At 40.5% G+C, this 21,270-nt stretch overlaps 1 protein-coding gene across 2 annotated transcripts in view; it reads left to right on the top strand.

The window, feature by feature from the left end:
• Positions 1–2,916: 2,916 nt before the first annotated feature.
• zmat3 (zinc finger, matrin-type 3) overlaps positions 2,917–21,270 on the top strand; it is a 39,758-nt gene continuing 21,404 nt past the window's right edge. Inside the window, exons 1-3 of one of the 2 annotated variants that reach the window (XM_043702231.1) lie at positions 2,917–3,373; positions 5,761–5,829; positions 10,830–11,192. In XM_043702231.1, coding sequence (XP_043558166.1) covers positions 10,881–11,192 — 312 coding nt within the window. In that variant the 5' untranslated portion in view covers positions 2,917–3,373; positions 5,761–5,829; positions 10,830–10,880. The remainder of the gene's footprint in view (positions 3,374–5,760; positions 5,830–10,829; positions 11,193–21,270) is intronic. The other variant, XM_043702230.1, reaches the window with a different exon arrangement.

The following is a 21,270-nucleotide window of genomic DNA, read 5'->3' as shown; positions in this document are numbered from 1 at the left end:
ACTGAAATCCCTCTAGATCATGTCTCCTGCTCTGTCCTCATCAATCCTCTTTGTTACTTCTTCAAAAAACACAATCAAATTTGTGAGACATGATTTCTCATGCACAAAGCCATGTTGACTATCCCTAATCAGTCCTTGCCTTTCCAAGTACATATACATCCTGTCCCTCAGGATTCCCTCCATCAACTTGCCCACCATTGACTTCAGGCTCACCGGTCTATGGTTCCCTGGCTTGTCCTTACCACCTTTTAAAATAGTGGCACCACATTAGCCAACCTCCAGTCTTCCAGCATCTCACCTTGACTATCGATGATACCAAATGTCTCAGCAAAGGGCCCAGCAATCACTTCTCTAGCTTCCCACAGAGTTCTCGGGTACACCTGATCAGGGTCCTGGGGATTCATCCACTTTCATGACTTTCAAGACATCCAACACTTCTTCTCTGTAATATGGTCATTTTACAAGATGTCACCATCTATTTCACTACATCATGTATCTTCCATGTCCTTTTCCACAGTAAACACTGATGCAAAATACTCATTTAGTATCTCCCCCATCTCCTGCTGCTCCACACAAAGGTCGTCTTGCTTAGCTTTCAGGGGTCCTATTCTCTCCCTCGTTATCCTTTTGTCCTTAATGTATTTGTAAAAACCCTTTGGATTCTCCTTAACTCTATTTGCCAAAGCTATCTCATGTCCCCTTCTCACTCTCCTGATTTCCCTCTTAAGTATACTCCTACTGCCTTTATACTCTTCTGAGGATTCACATGATCCACCCTGTCTTTACCTGACATATGCTTCCCTGTTTATCTTAACCAAACCCTCAATTTCTTTGGTCATCCAGCATTCCCTATATCTATCAGCCTTTCCTTTCATCCTAACAGGAATATACTGTCTGTGGATTCTCATTATCTCATTTCTGAAGGGTCAGAGGAATAGAGTTCATGGGAATTGGGAGAGGGGATGTGAGATTGGAGCATATTACAGATTGCATTGAAATATTTGAGCAAATAAACAAGAATTTTAAACATGAGCAGTGGAGGATTGGAAGTCAGCACAGACTAGTGAGAATGAAGATAAAGGTGCTGGAGAAGTGCCACATAGCACAGAATAAGGGACAAAGAGTTTTGGATAATTATCAAGGCTGCTGGAGCTTATGTTGGGTGGAAGGTAGCAGAACAGCACATAAATTATTGGAGTAATTGAATTTGGAGACATGGTGAAAGTACACATGAAGGTTTAATTGGAGATGGGCTGAATTAAGATAGGCGGGCAAAGTAACAGAGAACATGAGAATAGAAATTGAACTTTGAGCAAAACAGGACACAGAAGTTGTGAAGTCCAGTACAGCCTGAGATAGTGGGAGGGAAAAGGAGTTGAGCTTGTGTTTAGAGCTGAGGTCATTGGGTTCTATCTTCCCCACATTTAGCTTTAGGAACTTAAGGCTCATCCAATACTGAATGCTGAACAACTTTATTGACAGAGATATTGAGAAAGTCAAAACAAGTGAAGCTCATCAAGGAATATATGGAAACCAACCCTATAATTTGTCATAGGGTGATATCTAAATAAGGAAGAGGAGTGACCAAGGATGAATCTTCAGCAGACCTCCAAAGTGACAGTACATATTGAAAACCATTGCAAAAGAGATGCTCTGGTCATAACTGTATAGGTAAGAGTGGGCCTCCATTGAATTGGGCAAGTAGTGGAATCTCTGGAAAAAGATGCAATGGTGCTGATATACAAACTCACACAAACGGTTTTTTAATTTCTGAGTCAAAGAATTGAGATCGAGGACTGTTAAGATGTATTATTTGTTGGAGCTTTCAACAATTCCAATAACAGCCCTATACAAAGGTGGAAAGTTTGACAAATGGATTATATATTAGTAATCAACCGAACCCAGACAGCAGCAAAAAAAACAATGTTTTCTAACTTAGCCTCATTCCCCTTACCATTGAATAGCATCTTGCTGGTGGCACTGTATTGTATGGGAAATGAAAGACTAAATTCAACCTAAAATCTATTACATGTATCTCCACCCCTAACATACGTCAGCTACACGAGGATACTTCATAAGGATACCAAAATCAATGCCAGTTGTAAAATACATGTACAGCTGAGTGAATTCATAAAAGCATTGTTAACATAGAACTATACTCAATTTTATCTGAGATCTGCAGTGTGGATGTTTGCCGATAATTGCAGTTTCAACACCACTCATAATTCATAGGATAATGAAGCAGTTCGTCCCCACACGCAGAAAGACGTTTTTAAAAACAATTAGGCTTGGGCTAATGAGTGGCAAGTAAGATATGTGTAAACCAATGACGATCCCCAACAGGTCAAAATCTAAACATTTACCTTAACATTTATAATACAATGTGAACAATATTACCATCACTGAATCCATCATCAACATTCTGGAGATTACCATTGACCAAAAACTGAAGCATCTATATGATTACGTGGCTCCAAGAGCAAAAGCAAATCAGGGGCTGATCTGCTGATAATTGTGCAATGATTTTGCTCCCCAAAGCCTGAACACCATCTACAAAGCACAAGGCGATAGTCTGATAACATTTTGTCTACTTTCCTGGATGTGTGCACCTGCAGCAACACTCAAGAAGCTTAACATCAAATGGGGTGTTTGATGGGTAGCCTATCTGCCACCTTAAACATTCCGTCCATCACCGGCAAAGAAACAAAGTTGCTACCTGGTATCAAGGGGGTCTCAAACACAAGTTGTTTATTAATGGCGACACTGACGCCATTAATAAACATGATGTGAGATCGAGATCAGTTATGGGCTCGAGACCAATAGCTGTTAAATGTAATAAATGCTACTCATCTACATCCCCTCCTTGAAGGATACCGACGTAACATTAAATACTTCAAAAAGTTATTGTCTCAGGTATGCGGAGGCTGTGCCTCTTCCTTTATTCTGTCAACCAACTTCAGCTACAAACATCGCTAACATTATGCACGCCCTTAGCCCCATTGCCATGCAGGTTCTCCCGGTCAATCACAACCTCCTAGCGCCGTTAACGAATCACTGAGGCTTCACCATAGTAACCATGTTCCCTCCCTCTGTGGCAGGAGGCAGCGCCTAATCGCCTGCTTTTCGCTGCCGCCCGGCGCCACCGTTAGCCGGAGCCTCGGGCTCGCTCGGACGCCTCGAGCCCGGACAATCGCTTTGAAAGGAATGGAATGTGGAAGGTGCCCGCGTGCTCTTCCCAGCATCCTCCTGGCCGCCCGCACGATGCCAGGTGGAAGCGGCAGCGCTATCCCCGTCTGATCAATCCGCCAGTGCCCGGCTCCCAGAGGCTACCGCCGCTCCTTCATCCATCATACTCTGCCCCTTTCCCTTCACGGTAAGAGATCTGGTGTGAGTGTGGAGGATGGGGTCTCACCCTGCGTTCCCCGTAATTGCCGGCCATCCGATCTGTTTGTTGGAAGCTGTAAATAATTTCTCAGAGGACACGGTGCACGGGGAAAATGGCGATGAATGTAAGGCAGTCAAAGCTATAAGCAAAAATAACTGCAGAAATTGCCAGCTGCAGAAATATTTGTGCATCAGGATTTGCAGCAGACAAGGTTAATGGGTATATCTAAGGACTCCTTAGAAATTACCATAAAATGCAGCGTTTATTTTCGTTGAATAAGTAATATCCTGATATTCAAAGCGCTCTCGTTAACTTTGATAACTACTTGGTTACATTGGATTTTTGATGCATCGAAACAAGAGATGTTGACATTGAAGGCACTGTTGCTCGAAAGATGAGATTGCCTTTTTTTCTTTTTGAGCTCTATGGAAGCCAACGTTAGTTCCCTGTACATTGAATCTGAATCCCTTTCCCACCGTTTTACTTATTTCCAAAGACAGAATTCTAATAAAAACAAGACTGCTTCCAATTGCTCTCGGGTTAGGAAAATACATCAATCGTCATCTGTTTCTATTGCTTTTATAATATGTCATTTTTCTTTTAAAAATCATCCGGGAAATACCGAAGACCACTTAAAATTATTGATTCTTTTCTCACTCATTCCCAGGCAATGTCTTGTTCCTAAATTAAGTTAAAAAATTAGCTACGTATATACAGTATCCCAGCTGATATCCTTTCGCATTGCTCAGTTTGTCAGAGGGTAATGAGAGGAAATAATTGTGACATTTCCTGAAGTGGGCGTCATTGAAAAGACTGGTACAAGTGCTTTTTTTGAGCCGACTTGAAATATATTGTTTTAGAATGATGAAGTTAGTTAAATAATAACTACAGACCAACAGCTATCCTTGGGTTGGCAGAGTAAACAAATATTAAGTGAAGTAATATCAAAATTTGTTAGAGAAATAAAAAAACAAAGCTACTATTGGCAGAATGAAAAAAATTACAGAGCTGAACCCTTCAGCCACAGAGGTAAGTAAATAATGTTGGAGCAGGAGACACATGAATAAGGATGCCAGGCCAGTAACTAAATAAATAGTTACAGAGCTGGCTGGACTTTTTGTCAGGTAGTAAGTGAGGAGGAGGGGAGATTTTTGGTGCATCTGAGTCAGACCTTCAGGTTTTAAATCCCACCTAAGAACTTGATGGCCAAGGAAGGTGCATTCATAACTAAACAATCTACAAATTCTTTCAACACACATCAATGACAGATGGTAAGAACAAAGGAAATTCATGGTCAAATACATATGGAAAGACCTTTGGAGCCTCTTTCATAGTATTCATAGGTCCAAGCTACAACATACTTGTAAAAGTGCTTGTTGCTGCAGCACCTTGGACTGTGAGTGAACTGCAACACAACATGCAATGTGGATATATCTATATTTTCCATTGAAAGTGGAGGATTTAATTTATTTTTTAAAAGAAAAATAATACTATTAAATAAAATTAGATAGCAATTAATTAAGCTGGCAACAATGACTAAATCAGAAACACCCTTTTTAAAGAAGCATGTAAACTGAACTAACTTAACAAATAATTCAATTTGGCTTATTGGGGATCTGGAAGAAGAGGAGAGCACATTGGAAATTGTGGTGTGGTCCTGAGCAACACTTGCCATAATGTAATTGATAATGATCAAACAGACAGAATAACCTGATAAACTTTGTAACTCAACCACTGGTGCAGGCAAAAGTGTATAATAGTGTTGGTCCCTAACCCAAATAAATGGGTAGGAAAAGATGCAGGAAAGTAGGTTCTTGAGTAATAAGGGGATTAAGGGATTACGGAGAGAAAGTGGGAGGATGGGGTTGAGAAATTTATCAGCCACGATTGAATGGCGGAGCAGTCTCGATGGGCTGAATGGCCTAATTTCTGCTCCTTATTCTTATGGTCTTATAGCATCCAGCTGTAAAATCACCCATCAAATCCAAAGAAAAGTAACAATAATTACAAATATTGCAGCAAGCAAAATGGGAGAAGCAGAAAAAGGTGAGTCAGAGGGACTTTGATACCAGAAATGGCAATGTTTCTTTTACCTCTATGTCTGTTTGTTGTGAGAAGGTAGTTGAGGTATTTTGCAGAGTACTCAAAATCAACCATATATTAGACTGATGGAATAGAACCACTGCTGAGTCAGGTCTAGCAGCAGATGCAGATACTCTTTTTTGAAAAACACTGTGAACTAGTTCAATTTTTGCCTTATCTGGTTTTATTTTTGGATGTAAAATAATTCTGTTTCACAGTTCTGTACACCTTATTGTAACTATTGGAATTGTTGTTCCAGTAATAATGGAAATCATTTACTTTTTCTTTAACAGATAATACTATATGGATACTGGAGGATAAAACACTGTTGAAGGCTGCACATCCGGAAAGTAGAATATCAGGTACATTCAGATAAGTTGCAGTCCTTCATGTTTCATATGTATATATTTCACCTTTCGCTGAAAAGAAAACTCTATTACTTCAGAATGCTCCAGTAATTCTCTGTGCATATTTGAATGATGTCATATGGATTTTAGTGACAAAGTTTTGTAGAAAACTAATCAACTGCAGTGGAATTAAAGAATACAACCAAAAAAGCTGGACTTTCACTCACCATGCTGGCTCAGAGCCACATTGTCAGATATGCTTTGCAACCTCTCCCATTTGCCTGTAGCAGGAGGTATGTTGGAGAGTTGCTTTCTCTCTTCCTCATCATGACCAAGCTTGCTGATTTCCATATATTGGCCTGACTCCAGGTGTTCTATTGATTTCCCTCCTCCAACAGCAAATAAACTTTCCTCCTTTATGTACCAACAGTTCCAACTTCAAGATACAATAGGTAACAAAACCATTGAATGTGTGGACTCAGCTATTCCCATGACATGGTTAATGGCAATTCCTGGATGCATAGCAGTGCATGCAATAGGTTGGCAACTAAGACATTTGGGCATTGCATCAGAGATTCAGAGGAGATGCCATTGGAAGCCCATCCTGCCACCACCTCAATGAGGTATACTGTATCCTTATTGGAACAGAATGTACTGTATGCTACAGAGCTGCTGTCCAGCATATGAGACTTTTTTTAATATGGTACTTACAAAAAAACCAAAGCACCCATACCTCTCTAATGTGGCACTTGCAGAAATCTTAAGCACCAACATTGCAAACTGTCGTAAGAAGAACTGTCTTCATGTACTGCAAACTAGCAAGGAGAGGGAACCAAAAATCTACCTGATTAAGAACACAGCTAATCTTCTTGCTGAACAAATACAAGGAGGTAGCTGTTGAAATAAATAATCATGACAATGAAGGACATCATAGAAATATCTTTACTTTCAGCCCTAAAAACACAAAGAAAAATAAATTCAGCCTTCTTTACCTAAAACACCCTGAAATCTATCTTACACTTTGGCAACTGATTTGAATCTACATTGAACAATCCACAGGATGCTGACTCTCAATCGAAATTAAGGCATTGAGAAAGTTAACAACTTCCAATCTAAAATGTTTATTGGGACCAAATTAAAAGTGAGTAGGCAACTAGATATCAATTTTTGTTCACATTTTCCTGAGCTTCAATGAATGCACAAAACTGTTAATGTAATAAAAAAAAGTCTATTGCTCAAGCATTGAATAATGAATGCTATAATCTGCCAAGCTTAAAACCTTGAAGTTGTTTGACACTCTAAGAGTGCTGTCATTGTCTGAAAAAGAAAGGCATTAAAAACCACAGTGGTGGGAGGATACCTGATACCTGATCACAAGCTGGCAACAGCAATATGGACAGAAACCAGATAAAACAAAAGCGCCTCTTCCTGAAGGTGAATCATATCACAAATTACTTGGTGATATTACCTCCAATGTGAAAACTGTACAATAAATTTCAACATGCTACCATGGCAACACAACCACCCAAGAAGTCTTCAAACTTCAAGATTATCACCTCCAGAGGTGATATAGAAGTGTACAAAAGTGTTATAATATTTTATTGTTACATAGGCAGAGCCCTGACTACATGGAAAAAGAAATCATAAGTTGGGAATGGTAATGAAAAATTGCAACAAATCTATTTGAGTTAAAGAACCTGACACTGTATCAACCATTTCATGAAGCTTGAATATTTAGCTCAGAATCTGAATTGGATCGAAGGAAGGGCAGTTGAGCTTTAGCCATAATCTGCAGATTAACTTTCTAAGGAGTTCCAAAGAACTATAGCTAATGAGTGGTGAAAAGGGACTAAATCTTGTTCACAACAATTAGGTTTGCTCAACATGTGCTCACAGAGGCAACACTTCAGTGTCCTGAAGAAGGGTTACACCCAAAATGTTGACTTCTCCACCACTTGATGCTGCCTGGCTTGCTGTGTTCTTCCAGCCTCCTGCTTATCTACCTTACAGAGGCAAGACATAAAGAGTTCTAGCCTACAAAATATTAGAAAATATGGACTCTTCAGGTTATAATATGGCCAAACATTTAAAAACTGTTAATGGGGTAACTTACCCAATTAGCAGAAAACGAGTTCAGACATTTTGAAAAAGAACAGTATATCTTTATTGACTATATATATAAAGCACAAAGATCTCTGCATTTCATATAGCACTATTTTGAATGTTATGTCCTCTGTGAGGGGGGCGGGGGGGGGTGATAATGTGTGTGCTCTTTCCCCAAGCCTCAGCAGGTTCCTGCCAGTGTAACACCCTGAGCATGTACCCATGGAAGTCTTAAGACTGGTGCTGAGACCTGGAGTTCTAAATGTCTAAAATGTACTCTTGGGCCATAGTTTGTCAAAACCAAAGGTCATTTGTTCTCCATCTTGACTTGTGTAGCTAATTCATAAACTAAGAAAGCTTTTCCTCTCTATATGTTTTATATACACACACTATCAGGATCCTTGAAATTTGAAATTTAGTTATTCTAATACAGCGAAAGGATATTTATGCATCCTGTAGGCCCATGTTATTCTCTCAAATTATGGCTTTCAGTCCAGGTTCAATCATCACTGCTTCCCATTTTAGAATACTTATCAGTGAGAAAAACAACATTGCTATGCACCATTACAATAAGAAGAACACACTTGCTGCAGTTTTCACTGTCTTGTATCATCACAACAGCAAGAATGTACTCATTGGTGTTGCTGCTAATTGCTGAAAAGGCTTTTGAATGTGTAGGTTAAGATTTTGTCACTAGTAACTTCTGGTGGCCTTGAAATCTCTGCCTGAATATCTTCTGAAATATATGATGGAAATTCCTAGATTCTTCATGGCACTATAGATCCAGCACACAGCAGCAGGGATGTCAGTGAACAGGTAAACAATCAAGCATATTGAAATATTCATAACCATCAAACCAAAAATTAAAAGCAGAATAAAAGTTTGTAAATATGTAAAACTTCTAATCATGATAAAATTTGAAAATTCCTCAAATTTAAAATGAACGTTTCAGGACTGGTAAGGCTATTGCACAGTAATTATGAAGTATGCCATTAAAATTTCAGTTACATGCCAATCAACAAGGTGTGACATTTTTGGAAGTTTTTACACTGAATCTATATGCCAATAATGTGCCACGTGTTGGTGGGAAACTTCCTGGGAGTTCACCAAGGATGGAAATACTCCTGATTTAAGGAAATGGAACAGAGCTCTGCATAAGTTGCTCTTCGGATGGTCGGTGTGTACTTGTTGGGCCGAAGAGCCTGTTTCCACACTGTAGGTAATCTAAAAAAAAACATAAGGTCTGGGGGATACTATTCACTTTCCTATTTAGGAATATTAAAACCGCAAAGATATCTTGAGCTCTCTGTTTGCTCAGAGTCATCTGGACATGTACTCATTGAAGTACTGTAATTTCTGAACTGCATTACAAATGAATAGCATCAGGAACACTGAAACAACATAAGGAAGCACATCCGTCTTTGTGAAGCTCAATTTATCTCTGTTCTCTTGTGTCCCACAGTAATTTGCATGAAATTTCCTTTCCCATCTCATGCTCCTCCTCTCCACATTCATTTTCCATCTTCCCCCAGCTTTTACCCTATCCATTCTCCATGAGGTGGGAGGCCAAAGTTGCATAATTTGGTTGGAGAGGGGGTGGATATTAAAAAGAGTTGTACAAATAAGCTTAGGTAAGTACTTCCCTGTGACTGGAATGGCAATTGCATGGCATCATTGTTCATGCAAGTGTAATGGAGTGTCATTTCAACAATTATGGAAATTCTGCTCCTTATAGGGAGCATATAATTGTGGAAGAAGGGTCTTTCGAGCAGTGTGATATGCCTACCTCAGGGCAGAAAGTCCAGATTTCAGTCCCACATGCCTGGGAGAGTGCTATAGCACATCCAAAGAGATGAATAAAAATTATTTATTATCATAAGAAGAATAATCAGTAGCGGGGGTTACTAGGAGAAAATGTTCCTTGCTTTAATGTAAATTTCTTCAAAAGTGGAAGTCCTGTTCAGTAAGAAGCTGGGTCACAAAAACAGTAGGGGTATGAGGATGAGGTGGGGGCATGGAAAGAAGGATGATGGATTTGGAGAGGAAGTTATTGCAGAGTTTGTGAGGGTGGGAGTTGGGATTTGCAGTGCATCGCTCCGATATATTTGACAAAAAGATTGCTATAAAATATTTGGGAGTACCTATTGCATCATAGGGAAGACTGGATAACATGAGACCTCCAAAATACTGGATCTTACCAGGTTGATTGAACTTGACTATTTTAATAGACCATCTTGAAAATTTATGTATTGGGAATGAAAACTGGTTTCTCACTGATGAAAATGGGGTGATCACAGTGAGTTGTAGCAGGAGAACTTGTGGTTTCTAAATAAACTGGGCCGAAGAGATAACTGCAGTTTAGACTTTAAATATAAGAAAGAAAATGTGAAAAATAAAAGATATAGTATTTTGGTGTTACACTTCATGGCCATGCCAGTTAATGGTTGCATTTTTTTGTCAACTTTATTTGTTATAAATTCCTATGTGTAAATTATAATCTATGATTCCTTGTTGCATTGATTGCCAGCCACTAATACGCTGTCTAATAATTATTAGATCTCAGATTAAAACTTCGTGAGTCAGGTTGGTATCTCAGCTGATAAACAGCCTAGAAAATCCTGGCAGTCAGTGTGATCGGGTATTTAACAGTATCAATGCCAATGTACTTGTAATTTATAACGAGTACAGTTGACAAACATAAAGTCGAGTAATGCAAACACCAAGTACAAGATCAAAATTATAGATGCTGGAAATCTATAATCAGAACAGAAAATGCTGGAAGCACATAGGTTATGCAGTATTTCTGCTGAGAGAGAAGCAATTGACTTTCCGTGGAGATAATTTTTTAACAGACAGGAAGTGCAGGCAAACAACAGTATATTATAAATATTTAATTTTGCTTTTTTGTTTAGCCCCAGAAACAAAGATAAAGTCTGCTTCTGGATCAACGTTCTGGATCAACAATGTGCCAACAGCCATATCGCCACACAACTCTGCCCCAGACTTTGCAACCTCTTGCTATTGAACCTCTACTCTTAAAGCAACCCCAGAATCTTCAGTCTACCTCATCTGCAGTGATGTCACGATCCTCACAGTTGTTACCCGCACAGATGTGTAAACCATCTCAATCAGAGCTTGTTATTTTGTCACAAGAGAAAGTACCTTCCTTTGATGCACCCCAAGATCCTATTTTAGCAGACCTCTGTAGGCCATTACTTTGTAAATTGTGCAATGTATCCCTGAATTCAACACAGCAAGCACAGGCACATTATCAGGTGAGTTGGCCAGCAAGAAATTGTGTGTATACGTATGCATTATCTTTAATTACAATATAGAGATATATATAGAGATAAACGTGTATGGAAAAGAATAGAACTCTAAGCATAAATTTCTAACTGGCATTATTTGTTTAAAATAAATGAGTGAATACCAATATTAAAATAAAATTAATTAGAAAATCCAGATTTAAATCCTAATCTGGAACTGTGAATACCATCTGTCCAGTATGTTGAAATGCATTGCTTTTGCCTAGCTGCATTTCTTGATATGTAAAGGCTTCCTTTTGTGCTTTGAGATTAAGAATTGTTTCTGGCAAGATTGATTTGCATTTTTTATTAATATTAATTCTAAAGATATCACATATAAGTTAAGGCACTGTGAATGAAGTAAAAACCGAAATTGCCGGAGAAACTCAGCAGGTTTGGCAGCATCTGTGTGAAGAAAACAGTTAGCATTCCTGTCTGGTAACTCTTCATCAGAAGGGTTTATCTAGCAATTTGTGTTTTTGTTTCAGATCTTCAGCATCCACAGTTTTTTGTATGTTATTGTGAATGATATCTTGCTTGATATCAAGTAGGCACATCAAATACCAAGCCGTGGTTTGCAATAGTTTTTTCAAATGTACGGGTAGCATTTACCTTGTATTGAATTTCTTTCCAGTTATGTTAATAGCTTATGTGTTAACTGTTAGAAGTGAATTTATGTATAAACAAATTAACCTTTCAGGTTGTGCACAGAATTAAAATCAAGAAATCAATAGTGATATCTTGAAAAGTGTCCATTTTACAAAAGAAGACGTGCTGGAGGTCTTAAAACACATAAAGATCGATAAATCCTCAAGACCTAATCAGGTGTATCCTGGAACTTTGTGGGAAGCTAGACAAGTGATTTCTGGGCCCTTTGCTGAGATATTTGTATCATCGATTTCCATGGTTGAAGGACTGGAAGACTGGATAGTGGCTATATGATGCTATCATTCAAGAAAGGTGGTAAGGAAAAGCCAGGGAGCTATATACCTGTGAGCCGAATGTCAATGGTGGGAAGATTTTTGGAGAGGATTCTGAGGGACAAGATTACATATATTTAGAAAGGCAAGGACTGATTATGGATAGTCAACATGGCTTTATGCATGGGAAATCATGTGTCACTAACTTGATTGAGGTTTTTGAAGAAGAGACAAAGATGATCAATGAAGGCAGAGCAGTGGACAATGTCTATTTGAACTTCTGCAAGGGGTTTGACAAGGTTCTGCATGGGAAACTGGTTAGCAAATTTAGATCATAAGGAATCAAAGGAGAGCTAGCCATTTGCATACAAAATTGGCTTTAAGGTAGGAGACAGAGGGTGGATGGTTGATTTTTGGATTGGAGGCCTGTGACCGGCAGTTTGCCACAAGGGTTGGTGTTGGATCCACTGCTTTTTGTCATTTATGTAAATGATTTGGATGTGAAAATTAGATTTGCAGATGTCATCAAAATAGGTGATGTGGTGGACAGTGAAGAAGGTTATCTTGGAATACAACAGGGCCTTGATCAGATGGAAATGTGTTGCTGGAAAAGCGCAGCAGGTCAGGCAGCATCCAGGGAACAGGAGAATCGACGTTTCGGGCATAAGCCCTTCTTCAGGAATGGGGAAAGTTTGTCCAGCAGGCTAAGATAAAAGGTAGGGAGGAGGGACTTGGGAGAGGGGCGTCGGAAATGTGATAGGGCCCCTCTCCCAAGTCCCTCCTCCCTACCTTTTATCTTAGCCTGGACAAACTTTCCCCATTCCTGAAGAAGGGCTCATGCCCGAAACGTCGATTCTCCTGTTCCCTGGATGCTGCCTGACCTGCTGCGCTTTTCCAGCAAGCCATTTGGGATGTGCGTTTTTGGAACTGGTCCTCCTGGGAGCAGATGCGGTGGAGTCGAAGGAATTGGGAGCATGGGATGGCGTTTTTACAGGGGGCAGGATGGGAGGAGGTGTCGTCCAGGTAGCTGTGGGAGTCGGTCGGTTTGTAGTAGATGTCTGTGTTGATTCGGTCGCCTGAGATAGAAATAGAGAGGTCGAGGAAGGGGAGGGAGGAATCTGAGACTGTCCAGGTGAATTTGAGGTCGGGGTGGAAGGTTTTGGTGAAGTGGATGAACTGTTCAACCTCCTCGTGGGAGCACGAGGCGGCGCCGGTACAGTCATCGATGTAGCGGAGGAAATGGTGGGGGGTGGGGCCAGTGTAGTTGCGAAAGATGGACTGATCCACATATCTTACGAAGAGGCAGGCATAGCTGGGGCCCATGCGTGTGCCCATGGCTACTCCTTTCGTTTGGAGGGAGTATTGGAAAGAGAAGTTGTTCAGGGTGTGGATTGTTCCACATATCCTACGAAGAGGCAGGCATAGCTGGGGCCCATGCGGGTGCCCATGGCTACTCCTTTCGTTTGGAGGAAGTGGGAGGATTGGAAAGAGAAGTTGTTCAGGGTGTGGATTGTTCCACATATCCTACGAAGAGGCAGGCATAGCTGGGGCCCATGCGGGTGCCCATGGCTACTTCTTTCGTTTGGAGGAAGTGGGAGGATTGGAAAGAGAAGTTGGGCATAGCTGGGGCCCATGCGGGTGCCCATGGCTACTCCTGGCATAGCTGGGGCCCATGCGGGTGCCCATGGCTACTCCTGGCATAGCTGGGGCCCATGCGGGTGCCCATGGCTACTCCTGGCATAGCTGGGGCCCATGCGGGTGCCCATGGCTAAGGCAGGCATAGCTGGGGCCCATGCGGGTGCCCATGGCTACTCCTTTCGTTTGGAGGAAGTGGGAGGATTGGAAGGAGAAGTTGTTCAGGGTGAGGACCAGTTCAGTCAGTCGAAGGAGGGTGTCAGTGGAAGGGTACTGGTCGGTATGGCGGGAAAGAAAGAAGCGGAGGGCTTTGAGTCCTTCGTGATGGGGGATGGAGGTGTACAGGGACTGGATGTCCATGGTGAAAATAAGGCGTTGGGGACCGGGGAAGCGAAAATCATGATCAGATGGGCCAAGGGGTGGTAGATGGAGTTTAATTTAGATAAATGTGAGGTGTTGCATTTTGGTAAGGCAAATGAGGGCAGGACTGATGCACTGAATGGTAGTATCCGGGGGGAGTGTTGCAAGACAAAGAGACCTTGGAGTGCGGGTTCATAGTTCCTTGAAGGTGGAGTGTAAAAGGTGTCTGTTATGGTTGCCTTTATTGGTCAGTGCATTGACTGTAACAGTTGGGATGTCATGTTGAGGCTGTCCAGGACATTGGTTAGGCCACTTTTGGAATACTGCATTCAATTCAGGTCTCCCTGCCACAAAAAGGATGTGGTTAAATTTTAAAAGGTGCAAAAGAAAATTAGAAGGATGTTGCTGTATTTGGACAGTTTGAGCTATGGAGAGAGGCTGAATAAGCTGGGGCTATTTTCACTGGAGCATCAGAGGCTGAAGGGTTATCTTATTGAAGTTTATAAAATCATGAGGGGCATGGAAAGGATGAATAGCCAAGGTCTTTTTTCCTAGGGTAGAGGAGTCCAAAACTGCGTGGCATAAGTTTAAGGCGAGAGGGAAAGATTTGAAAGGAACCTAAGGGGCAACCTTTACACACAGAGGATGGTGCATGTATGGAATGAGCTGCCAGAAGATGTGGTGGAATCTGGCACAATTGCAACATTTAAAAGGGATCTGGATGGGTACTTGAATAGGAAGGGATATGGGCCAAATCCTGGCAAATGAGACCAGACTAATTTAGAATATCTGATTGGCATGCAAGAGTCAAACTGAAGAGTATGTTTCCATGCTCTATGATGCTGACTCTACATGTTGTCATCAGGTGAAGTGAGACGAGAAGGTGGAAATATTGGAGCAGATGTAATTCAACCATTGTTTTATGTGTAAATTGGACTGCAACTCCTGACAACTACATATATGCAGTTAACCGTAGCAACCAGAATGCTTCTCCAAAGCTCCACCAATATCCAGCAGTGAAGCTCAGCATTAAAGTATGTGATAGGGCACAAAATTGGGGAACATAGATGAACAGTGAGTAGCAACTAAAATCTACAGAAACAGTTTGGGCTTGTGTGAATTCCAGTGTAATTCCAATTAATAACATGGTAATTACTTATGCTAAGGAAACTCTGAAAATGAACTTTTACAAATGTGGATTCACATCCCTTCTGATTTCCTATCTTTCTTTCCCCTTCCTTTTGATTGGGCATTTAATTCAGTGTTCTTGCTGATACTTTCAGATTCAAACTCTGCATTGTGCAATGATAATGTTTCATTTTGATTGATTACAGAGATACACAGTTTTGCTCATATAGATCACATCCATTGAATAAAGCAACACTCCAGTTAGCCAGAGCTCAAAATAATAAGTAGCAATTTCATACAGTTTGTTGGAAATCACCTACCTCAAAAAATCTAGATGAAATTGTTTAATGAATATTTTGAGCTATAGACAGTTGAATTTATTTTTGTGTGTACCATCCTCCCTTTAGGTTCTTGATTCTGATTTATCCAACAAGCTAGTTGCTAGAGGGGAAGTCACTTACTGGATAGCTGTTGAATGGAGTTAGTGGAGGCTGACATCTATCTCCTCTGCATTTGAGAATCTACCACCCTGGTGAATGAGGCAGGTCTTTCAGTGCTGTGTATATCTGTACTGTTTTGTAGGTACAAAGCCTGGCCCTTGAAGAAAGTGGAAGGATGATTAGTCATGGCAGAGATGAGGATGTTAAGATGAATTTGTTATGCCTTGAGAAGGCCTAGATTTGCAGCAACCGGCAGAAAATCCAGGTTACAGAAGTGTTCAGGAAGGATCAGGAGAGGAGACTGAGATAATATGGGCTTATTTAACAAAAAACGGAAAATCACATTCTAAGAAAGATATTCAGTGAACCCTACTGGAAAGATAAGAACAAGAAGGTGGATGCTCGCGATCTGAAAGGTTCTGGAGGAGAAGGGCTTCAAGATGCTTGATGAAACAGAGGCCAGTATCTTGTCACCAAGTCACCCTTTATTTACATGCGGAGCGACCTTGACACTGCTCCAACTCCCTCAGAGCCAGCTCTGAAATGAACAGAACCTCTGGCACTTCTGTTTATACCTGTCTCCATCAAACATGCTCAGGACAAGGACAGGATGGGGTTAGATACAGAGTAAAGCTCCCTCTACACTATTTATCTGACAGCCCCAATCAGGGAAATCATATTCTATGAGGTCCACCTAGCTGACTTCATTACAATCACTAAACTTAAAACTTGGGGGACATGGAGAAAAGCTAATGTGAGTCCTGGCCCCACTTAATGGGAAAAACAAGAGCAAAAGAAGAAGGTCTAAATCACCTTCTGTTTCCCTTTTCTAGCATACTGATCAGTTGATTTTGGCCCTTTCATAACTGTAAAATTTCACTTCACTTTAACTCTACTCTACAACCTTGCTGGCTGGGTAACCTTTGATAGACTTCCTTATGCGATATTGTTCTGCCATGTTGGGTAAGAAGTAGAGAAGACTGTGGGACAAAGAGAATACGCAAGGATCTTAGAAAAAGGCAGGGAGAGATCATTAGACAATTGATTGTGGAGGAATGAGGGGAGAAAGGATTCATAGGAGGAGAGAGAAAAAGGGGAGAAATGAAAGTGAGAGAAGAATGAAGGGTCAGTCCCTGGGGTGAAATGGAGTAGAAGATAGAGAAGAGGAGAAAAATAGAGCATTGTCTAAGGAGATTTAAGGCATTGAAGAGTAGAGATAATAGTATGAAATGAGAGAAGGAATTTTAAAATATGACTATCTCTGACAAGAGAATCTTAACACATTCCTTTGATATTCATCAGTTTTACCATGCCTGATATCCCCACCATCAAGATCTTGTTGTGGCCAGAAACTTAACTGAACAAGCCATTAGAAATGTCTGGTTATCAGATCAGGTCTGTGAATTCTGTGGCAAATAATTCACCACCTAAATTCCAAAAGTCTGCTATCAACAAGTCAGAAGTGTGTTGGAATAATCCCCTTTCTTGAATGAGTGTGCTTCCAGCAGCACTTCTGAAACTAAGAAGGTGAGCAGTATCCATAATAAAGTAGCTTGTATGATTGGAATTTCATCCCTTACTCTAAACATTTATTCCTTTCACCATCAGTGCACTGGGGTAGCATTTTGTTCAATCTATAGAATGCACTAGTACAATTTGTCAAGACTGCTTTGATAACACTACCTACCATTACATAGAAAAGCAAGCTCACATACCACCGTAACGTGGAAATATGTTGTCTTTCCTTCAGCGTCACTGTGTCAAAACTTGGAACTTTCTTCCTAACAGCACTGTCACTGTACCCATATTATTTGGACTGAAGTGGTCCAACAGCAATTAGGAGTGAGCAGTAAATGCTAGCTTTGCTGGTGAAGCCTAGATCCCATGAATGAATATGAAAAAGGGGATTATTAAAATAGCTTTCCCTTTCTCCTTGTATATCTCTACCCCACCCTATCTGCTGTCTTTCTTATCATAGAATCAAACAGTCATACAGCATGGAAACAGACCCTTCAGTCCAACCAGTCCATGTTGACTGTAATCCAAATCTAAACTAGTCCCCCCTGTCTGCGCTTGGCCCATATACCTCCAAACATTTAATAATCATGCTTTTCTAAATGTCTTTTAAACATTGTATCCACCACTTCCTTTGAAAGTTCATTTCACACATGAATCACTTTCTGTGTAAAAACAAAAATTGCCCCTTGTCTTTTTAAAATCTTTCTCCTCTCACCTTAAAAATATGCTCCCTGGTCTTGAAATTCCCCACCCTAGGGAAAAGACACTTGCCATTCACTTTAGCTATATCCCTTATGACTTGATAAACTTCTATAAAGTCACTCCTGAACCTCCTATGCTCTGTTGAGAAAGGTCTCAGCCTGTCTAGTCTCGCCCCATAATTCAAGCACTCCATTCCTGGCAGCATCCTAGTAAATCTCCTCTGAACCCTCTCCAGCTTGATAATATCCTTCCTATAAATGGCAACCAGAACGGGACACAGTTCTCCAGAAATGGCCTCATCAACGTCCCATACAACCCAAACATAACATCCCAACTCGTATGCTCAGAGGTCTGAGCGATGAAAGCAAGTGTGCTAAACGCCTTCTTAACCATTCTATCTATATATGATGCAAACTTTAAATAATTATTAGTTCTACAACACTGCCCTACTTTTAATTGTAGAAGTCCTACCGTTGTTTGTTTCACCAAAATGCAATTTATCCAAATTAAAACTCCATCTGTCACTCTTCAGCCCATTCATTCAATTGATCAAGATCTCTTTATAATCTTAGGTAACCTTCTTCACATTCCACAATGCCACCAATCAGGAGACTGACAATCTGCAAACTTACTAACCATGCCTTCTATATTCTCATCAAAATCATTTATATAAATGACCATCAAAATGGACCCAGCACCAATTCCTGTGGAACATTACTGATCACAGGCCTTCAATCCATTATCATGCCTTCCTCTCTTTCCTGTACTACAGCTGAAAACTGTACTTGAACTTGACTCTGCCTTTGGAATTCCCTTAGTTAATGATTAGCTTATTGTTAAATAGCAAATCTTTACCTAATCAGGGACATGAAAAAGTAGAGTTAGCCCCAGCATAAGAGTTTCTTTGAATTCGTAGCCAAGTAGCTAAAATGCTATTATTGGCAGTAGGCTGTGGTTATAGCTTGAAAACCTCGAATATGGAGTTCTGTTATAAATGTGAAAATGCAATTTTTTTATATAAGCATGTGAACATTTAAACTTTTGGTATAATAAAAATAAAAGTCCTTTGCAGTTGCACAATTCAGATTACTATTGATTGAAAATGTAGGTTCAGTGTTATAAGAACTACATTTCACAATCTGAAATCCCTTTATGGCTGAAAACTTGTATTATTTTGATTGTGACAAAAGTGCATAGTTACTTGAAATGCTACTGTAAAAATAAAGCAAATAATTTTCATTGTAAGCATAACTTTAGCATAGCAGAAGGTTCCTGTTTGTATTTTTAAAAAGTGGCAGGCTTCCTAAACAAGTCAATTGAAAGAACTATAGAATTCAAATCCTGATGGCTTCTGTCTGAATTAATATAAAGGAGGCCAAGTAGCATACATTCTGTTGAATAGCAACTTGAACAATACCAAGATATGATGTGGAGGAGCTGGTGTTGGATTGGGATGGGCAAAGTTAAAAATCACACAACACCAGGTTATAGTCCAAGAGGTTTATTTGGAAGCACTAGATTTCGGAGCACTGCACCTTCGTCGGCTAGCTGTGGACCATAAGACACAGAATTCATAGCAGAAGATTACAGTATCATGCAACTGAAATGATATGTTGAACATGCGCTGTATTGTTTGATGTTCTACGTTCTATAAACCTAGATTACTGTTCAGTCTCCCATCTTTTAGAATGGGTTGCAGGTTTAGGTTCATTAATATGTAAATCCTAGAATTTCTTTTAAGTCACATTCTTGAGATAATGTAAGATTTTATAAAAAATGGTGACATCTCAGATCAGATAATGCATTAAAGGTGAGAGGTTAGAGACTGTCTGTATCCCAATCTTGAACCAGACTGGTTCTGTTTCCGAGGTGGAATTTATAAAATATTACATGGTTTGTCTGCCTACAGATTGTGCGCTTTTTGAGCAAAATAGAATGTATCTGCAAATATAATTCTTCAAATGCAAATTCATCCCATAGACTTATATGTGTGTGTGCATGCATAAGAGAGAATGAGCGTGTGCATGTGAGTGTGTGTGTGTGTGTGTTTGTGTGTGTACATGCTTGTTAAAATGTGTGTGCGAATTTGATGGAGTATAAGCCTGTGAGAAGATGTGAGTGTGGGGGTGTATGTGTGTGTGTGAGAGACGGTCTGTGTAAGTATGTGAGAGTGTATGTATATATGTGCGTGTGTGTGTGCGTGAGAGAGAGTGTCTGGTGTAGTGAGATCATCTGTCATGTGAAATAAACCCAATGTCCCAGCTGAGGCCATCCTCATGGGTACCGAACTTGGCTATCAGCCTCTGCTTGACCACTCTGCGTTGTTGCGTATCCCGAAGTCTGTCTTGGAGGACGGTCACCCGAAGATCCAAGGCCGAATGTCCCTGACTGCTGAAGTGTTCCCCGACTGGGAGGGAACATCCCTGTCTGTTGCTTGTTGTGCAGTGTCCATTCAACCGTAGTCATAGCGTCTGCTTGGTCACACTAACGTGCCATGCCTCAGGGCATCCTTGCCTGCAGCATATGAGATAGACAACATTGGCCGAGTCTCATGAGCACCTGCCACATACATGGTGGATGTTGTCCCCAAGTGTAATGGTGGTATCCATGCTGACACTCAAATACATCTTGCAGTGGTTGCCATGACAGGGTTATGTGGTGTTGTGTGGTTGATGTTGGCTTGAAGCCTGGGCAGTTTGCAGCAAACAATGACCTGTTTAAGGTTTGGCAGTTTTTTAAAGGTGAGAAGTGGAGGCATAGTGAAGATCTTGGTGAGATGCTCATCATCATCGATAATGTGTTGCAGGCTTAGAGGAACAATGTGTAGTTTCTCCGTTCCTGGAAAGTACTGGACAACGAAGGGTTCCCGATCAGTTGTATCCCATGACTGTCTCTAGGGGAGGTCAAAATGGTTTCTCATTGTGACCAAGATTGCATTCCCAGTTTAAAAATGGTTTTTAAAGATTCTTGATGTTAGCAGTTCCTTTCCATTTTTATTCATGTTACCCTAACCTTACCTCTCAGTTAGTCGTGAATGGATTATCGATGAGATTTCGCACATCAATGGTATTTCGTCAATGATTGTGATTAGTTGTAGCCAGATTAAGTCCAGGAGCCCATGGTCAGCCTGTGCTGCAAGCAGGAAACTATATTTCATGTTAATAGCAAAAACAGAAAATGCTGAAAATATTCAGCAGATAAGGTAATATGTAGACAGAGAAATATATGATTAGCCTTTTGTCTCAGCTTAGCAGTTATATTGATTATCAACTTTGGAGGTGTAGTGGACAGCGAAGAAAGCTATCTCAAATTACAATGGGATCTTGATCAGATGGGCCAATGGAC

Source organism: Chiloscyllium plagiosum, chromosome 13 (assembly GCF_004010195.1).
Source record: "Chiloscyllium plagiosum isolate BGI_BamShark_2017 chromosome 13, ASM401019v2, whole genome shotgun sequence".
Lineage (NCBI taxonomy): Eukaryota > Metazoa > Chordata > Chondrichthyes > Orectolobiformes > Hemiscylliidae > Chiloscyllium > Chiloscyllium plagiosum.
The sequence above is the reverse complement of the archived record's forward strand: the minus strand, read 5'-3'. Positions and strand labels throughout refer to the sequence as shown.